Genomic DNA, 7,235 nt, shown 5'->3' with positions numbered 1-7,235 from the left:
AGCCAATAATTTGATGACCGGCGGAGACTCAAAGAGTCTCCTATACTGAGTCTCCTATTGACCGATGACCCGGTCATCAAATTGTTGTCTCAGGAATGTGTCAAAAACAAAAGAATCTCCTTGAAATCAAGGCTTCATGGGGTGTGTAATTGATAGAAAATAAGATTTCTTTTTGGGTGAACTACTCCTTTAACCCATTAAGACCTGAGGCCTATTCTACAAATGCCGTCCCAATCCTAACAGTTTTCTGAAAAACATATGTTTCTAAATCCGTGGTTCTCAAACTTTTTCATGCCAAGGACCACCCAAAAGTATATGTATTTTTAACGGTGGGATGTGTTCTGTGCCAGATCTGCTATTTTTCGGCAAAGAGATTGTTGTGGGGGGAAAAAGAAAGGGGACCAAGTACACCTCTGAGGGTATAGGGTTTAAGTGATTAAGCCTGATTTACACTTTGTCGTATGACAGTGTCGCGCACCAAAAATACATGATCTACAAGCTTGCGAGCTTGCATATCGTCGATTTTCAATGTGATGACCGCAATGGAAAAAAGCCCTCAGGACTTTTTTGTGTTATCCTTTTAGCACCATTGTATAATCGTACCACTGTACTACAAACTGTATTCAATTGAAATAAAGTATTCAATCAATGTGTTGTTAGCCTGAAAAGTTATTTTCTTGGCAGGCGACACTGTTGTACAACATAATATGAATTAATCTTAATTAGCTAGAGAATATCGAGGAAAGTAAACAGGAGATGAGTTGGGGGGGTGGGGGGGCAGCCATTAATCAAAACAGCTTGTTTGTGGTTGTCTGAGGGAGAGGGGAAGAGATTGAGTAATATACGAGAACTGTCAAATCCACAGGGTTCATTTGAAATCAATTTAAAATAGCATTCAGGATTTTGCTGTGGGTGTGTGCCTGTGTGTGCTTGTGTGTGCCTGTGTGTGCGTGCGCGCGCGCGCGTGTGTGTGTGTGTGTGCGTGCGTGAGTGCATGCAAGCATGTGTTAGAGAAAGAGAGAGAGAGAGAGAGCTAATTATCCAGTGTAGGGATCTTGCACACAAAGGGGAAGGCTCTGTCACAGCTGTTGTCATTCCAGGATCTCAGAGCTGCAAAAGAACAGCACACACATGCACACACACACACACACACACACACACACACACACACACACACACACACACACACACACACACACACACACACACGCACGCACACGCACACACACACACACACACACACACACACACACACACACACACACACACACACACACACACACACACACACACAGGCTCATTTCAGATTACAGAAAAAAGTTTATGAACACGAGCAAAACCAACAGTGCCAGAATGGAAAAATTTTACACTCTTTTGCTGTTAAATTAACACTGGGGATTTCACAGGGTATCCACGTCTTTGTGCGTCTTTCAGGGCCAACTGCACACATCACAATGTAGGAAGGTAATTGTTTCCATGTTGAGCGCACCAATAAGATCAAGGCCTGTGGGACATTATGATGCCAGGGACGACCAAATAATACAATCTAATTTCTGAGCGTCAACAGGTGGGTGTGTGTTGTGTGTGTGTTGTGCGTGCGTGCGTGTGTGTGCGTGTGTGTGTGTGTTTGTGTGTGTGTGTCACACACGTGTGACACACACACACAAACACACACACGCACACACACGCACGCACGTACAACACAGTGTCAGTGGTGGAAGACGTTGTTTTTTTTTTTTTACTTAAGTAAAAGTATCAATACTGCAATGTAGAAATACTCTGTAGTCCAGTAATCCAAATGTACTTGAGTAAAAGTACAAAAGTATTGGCATCAAAACTTAAGTAAAAGTACTCATTATGAAGAATGTCCCACAATGTACAATGCGACGAGATGTGAGCTTGTTGATAGGCTATTTTCAAAAAGCCTATATTCAAATAGCCTATTTATAGTATAGCATACCTCAAGTATATATAGGGCTGAAGTGGTTAATGTATGTTGTGTATTAATAATTAAAATCCACAAAATAACTAGTAACTAAAGTTTTCAAATAATTGTAGCAAAGTAACAGTACAATATTTGCCTCTAAGATGTAGTGGAGTAGAAGTAAAAGTATTGAAAATTGGAAATGCTGAAGTACAGTACAAGTACCTCAAAATTGTACTTAGGTACAATAGGCCTACTGGAGTAAATGTACTTAGTTACTTTACACCACTGCTCACCGCTGTTTGGTCTGAACCAGATCTCGACACAGTCCTCGTCCTGAGGGATGCGGTGGATTCCGTCATCAGGCTGGTTGCCATCCCAGTAACTGTACTCATAGTGACTGCCGTCCGTCCACTCCAGACTGCCCTCCTGTGGACAACAGAGGACACAACAACAGGAGGCACGACCCCTCAGAGTCTCAGAGACAAAAACCCTATCAGCAGGGGAGCTGCTCGGAATTCTGGGAGCCCATGACAACACACTAATCCCCAGCAAGGCACTCACTCAACCCCCCTCTTCTTTATAGCTACCTCTAGTTTAGTCATTGTACTGTAGCAGGTGTGTGTGTGTGTGTGTGTGTGTGTGTGTGTGTGTGTGTGTGTGTGTGTGTGTGTGTGTGTGTGTGTGTGTGTGTGCGTGTGCGTGTGCGTGTGTTACCTGTCTGCGGTCGTGCAGGCCTATCCAGATGTCAGTGGGGATGCCAGGTATGCGGCTGTTGACCAGGTCGTACACAAACACGTTCTCCTCCCAGCTGAGCGACACAAACACACATTTGACTTGAGCTGACTTCAGACCTCATGGAATAATACAGTGGCTCTCAAACCTTTTAATTTCAAGGACCCCCATAACTCATATAGTGTATACAAATGGAACCAAATGGCCATTTGTACCCTCTCAGGGTTACAGGCCTGTAAAGCCACGTTTTCACAGCCAAAGTGCAGGCAGTATAGTAGCATTTCTTTATCCATGTCATGTGAAAACGTGCACACATGCACATCTTGTATATGGCGGGAGTTTTGGTGTTTGAAAACCTTCGGCAAGCTTCCTTAAGGAAGCCCCCTCAAGGTACCCTGAGGGGATGCAAGGTACCCTGCACCCACTTTGAGAAGCACTGGAATATTACATAATAAGCGCAAGTCCAAACAAGTACTGAGAGAGTGTACACATGTACCAAATGGACCCTTATGGGAATAGTTGTACACACTCTGATTCGCAAATAGATGAATTAACAATGATGATTTTACTGTGTAAATATGTACCGTTATGTCATAATACAGTACATACTATGAATACTACTGTATGTGAAGACTGCATTTTAAATGTAACATCCTTGACTGGAGCTTTGTTGACGTTAGACAGTCAGGCCTGTAATGTCCTTAAATTGGTAGGTAATAGATTACATGTACTAGCCTGACAGTCATCTGACTATACTAAAAATAGTGCTTGTGATCTGTTACAGTGACAGAAAGAAAATGTAATAAATGCAGTGATGTGGTCCACAGACATCCTTTAATGTACTATTTAATAATAGATGCCTGAAAAATTATCTCAACATTATCTATTGAAAACCATTGCATTGGATTTCTCAAAAAGTAAGTACATTTTGAGATTTTTTAGTCACAAACATCTTTTCAAACAACGGTTAAAAATGGCATTTACAGTATGGCAATAATAACACTATTAAAACTACAGTCAAAAAGGCTATTTAATGAGTCATTCCACGTTAACTAAAAGTAATCGGATTGTGTTACTGTCAGTAAGTAATCCCTTGGAATCAATTATTGATTATAAATGTTATGATGATGGCAGTAGATTATTACTGCTATTATTATACTATTACTATTATGGATATACGTAGGAACATATTTTCGTTTCGAATTTCACCCACTTCTTCACAGCGGTAAACCTGTGATGTGATTCTGATGTTCGAAACTTGCTGTAATGTTGTCATGCTATGCATGCATACTGTATGGATGACATTGCTTACCTATTTTCATTCTTATTTTGTTGCGACTGGTACGCTAACTTCATCTTACTTTCTTGAATCAATAAAGCGTTATTGCATCTTATTTTATTACCAATACTGTAAGCATAGAAATAATAATGTAAAATCTCAATTTAACCCATTAAAACCAGGAAATCATCCGTGTCATTTAACATTTTTGCATTGGCTATTCAAAAATAGCAGACATACAAGCGAGCTTGTACAGCTGCTATTTTTGAAAATATTTGAAAAATCTTGAAAGTGATGCGAGAACTACTGATTTAGAAGGCATTTGTAGAATCGGCCTCAGGTCTTGATGGGATAAAGCAGCCAGACAATAGAAAATGTTCTGTCTAGGCTATAATTTTCATTTATCGTCGACAACGTACGTTTAGCCTATAGAAACAAAGAAAAGCCTTTCTAGGGTTATATTTGAACAGGGCCCTTCTCTCAACCATGACTGCTGATTTGTTACATGCAGGTCTATATTTACACTCCTCCAGGCCCTGATACCAGCTGACCTGCTTCACCCTCTAACTAAGCCTGGAGAAACCAGGTGTGCTGCTGGGCTGGCTTGTCTTTGCTCGAGGGCCATCAGTTGATAAGTGTTCCTTTGAAGTTACAACCGCACCGTAAAATCCTCAGTGTTACTTTAACTACAAGTTACAAATGGACAAATGAACACTGTCTGAGACTTTTACTGTGTGTTACCAAGAACTGCAGTGTCTGTATGAGTGTGCGTACGTGCGTGTGTGTGTGTGTGTGCGCGTGTGTGTGTGTGTGTGTGTGTGTGTGTGTTTGCGTGCATTCAGGCATGCATCTGTGCAGTGTGCATGCATGCAGTATTGCGTATAGCCTAATAGTCCAACCTGTGTATGGAGGCGAGCTTGGCTGACTTGAGGCCATTGGAGAACTCTGAGCAGTACAGGTCAGCTTCAGCCCAGGTCCTGTTGAGTGGGAAGAACCGGTAGCAGTTCCCCTCGAACTCGGTCCAGAACAGCGGACACAGCGCCGGAGGAGGCGAGTCTGGCAGCTGCAGAGGAAGGGCTGAGGAACGAGACAAAAGTGTATATGAAGTGTATTTTTAGCTGAGCCATGTTGATTTTGAGAGTGGTTTCTTCATCCACAGAGCTGATGAGGCTTTGGGTCGGGTGTTAAATTAACTGACACTAATAAAAAAATTTAGACTTTGTTGAGGATATCCCAGTGTGGAGAGAGGAAGAGAAAGGCTTGTGGAGAAGATAGTAGAAGACAGAAAGGTTTGTTTTCAAGTGTGTCATCTCTATTGTATACAGTGGGTCCCGACACAGTAAAATCTGGAGTATTCATTCTGCAGTGACTTATAATAGACTCACAGTGAAATAATGTAAGCACTCTTGTTTTTCTGGAGCAAGCAGGCATCATTGTGTCTTAGGTGGTGTTCCATTAACTTATATCTTGCATAATTTTCAAACACAAGACAGACATACTGTAAATACTGTATATACTGTATATTGCTCCTCGAAATACTCAAAACTAAGGCAATATCTTTTAATGATTCCTCCCTAACTCATGCCATATTCTCCATCAAAGCAGCGAGTCCGAGAGCGTGTCGGAGGCAGCAATGGCAAACTTTGTTGCGTGGCTTTAATACGGAACCATACCCAGTAGCTTTCAAATGCACTCCAGATGATGATACTTACACTAAACGTTCACCTGGACGTGAAAACCTTCAAACTCTGCCAGCCACATTCCAAATGATCTGACCCGTTGGACCAAAATAGATTCCTGCAGTCGGCAGGGACCGTGATATAAGTGCAACACGTGTACACAAGACGTGCCTTTGATAACAATTTGATGAAGTGATTGGGAACCAAAAGTAGCATAATATAATGGAGATGTTTTTGAATAGCATTTAATGCCCTGTGGAATTCAATACCCAAGAAATGTGGAACTTTGAGGGTCATAAATATGAACTGAGACCATCATCTAAGCACATTGTCTAGTCATACAGCCTGATTATCATGCAGCCAAAACTCACAAGTCCATGTTCAGTCACTACTCCTCAGTGTTAATATGGAACCAACTGGACCCCTAAGGGGCTGTAACTTAGAGAGTTACAGACCCTAACAGGTACATTTGGTTCAATTTCTACACTCTCTCTCAGTTAAATAATTAGCACTTTAATAGGACTTTACAGTGTTAATGCTCCGGTGCTTTAGCTCCGACTGAGCCCCAGCTCCTGCGCTCTCCACAGCCTGGCTGGCAGCCCCAGAATGGGGCTGGACTCTCTGAGCTCATCTCGATCTCCCCCCCCTGAACCGAAGCTGGTTCTCCCCTGGTAAATCCCTGGCGCCAGAGGAGCGCTGTACTCACCGTGGGTGATCTGGATGTTGGTGGAGGGTCGACTTCTGACTGGAAGAACCCAGAGGACCAGGGACAAGCACAGCTCCCAAAAGAGCATCTTCAACTGTCTGAGGAACCAAAGACACGTTGTGACGCCGACACACGCAGATCCATGGTGTGGGCGTGTGTGTGAGGGAATGTGTGTGATGGAAAAAGAGGTGTGTGTGTGTGTGTGTGTGTGTGTGTGTGTGTGTGTGTGTGTGTGTGTGTGTGTGTGTGTGTGTGTGTGTGTGTGTGTGTGTGTGTGTGTGTGTGTGTGTGTGTGTGTGTGTGTGTGTGTGTGAGAGAGAGAGAGAGAGAGAGAGAGAGAGAGAGAGAGAGAGAGAGAGAGAGCAACAGGACACAGAGAGAGTTGAGAGAGTTACCGTTGTTTTTTCCAGACCCTTCCCAGTCAATCACACTGGCTCTGAACTCTGCAAATAACTCAAAGATAAAGAGAGTGGGTGGGAACAAGAGAGAGAGAGAGAGAGAGAGAGAGAGAGAGAGAGACGGACGGACGGACAAACAGACAGACAGACAGACAGACAGACAGACAGACAGACAGACAGACAGACAGACAGACAGACAGACAGACAGACAGACAGACAGACAGACAGACAGACAGACAGACAGACAGACAGACAGACAGACAGACAGACAGAGATGAGAGAAAAACTGACAAAGAAACCTACTCCCAGCTTCGCAATTCCATCCCCAAAGCAGGCATCTATTAATATAACACAAAACTGTAATCCCAAAACATACCCCAGCAAACATAAAGAGAGTAAATCCACCCCTCGCCAACAACAATTATTCACCAGCTGTCAAGAAATATGAAGAAACAGATGTTAATTATAAGCAATGCTTCTTACATCACTTACTCTCTGGTTTGTTCAGCCCTTT

General features: G+C 42.8%; 1 protein-coding gene across 1 annotated transcript; it reads right to left on the bottom strand.

The window, feature by feature from the left end:
• On the bottom strand, positions 1-6,447 carry clec19a (C-type lectin domain containing 19A). Its single transcript, XM_080448475.1, has 5 exons — positions 6,324-6,447; positions 4,838-5,015; positions 2,642-2,735; positions 2,221-2,353; positions 1-1,110 (listed from the first exon to the last, which is right to left on the bottom strand). The coding sequence occupies exons 1-5, from the start codon at positions 6,409-6,411 to the stop codon at positions 1,034-1,036; spliced, it is 570 nt and encodes a 189-aa protein (XP_080304601.1). The 5' UTR covers positions 6,412-6,447; the 3' UTR covers positions 1-1,033.
• Between the last annotated feature and the right edge of the window lie 788 nt (positions 6,448-7,235).

This window comes from Gymnoscopelus braueri, assembly GCF_963280865.1.
Source record: "Gymnoscopelus braueri genome assembly, chromosome: 13".
In the NCBI taxonomy this organism is placed as follows: domain Eukaryota; kingdom Metazoa; phylum Chordata; class Actinopteri; order Myctophiformes; family Myctophidae; genus Gymnoscopelus; species Gymnoscopelus braueri.
This window is presented reverse-complemented; position numbering and strand designations above follow the sequence as displayed.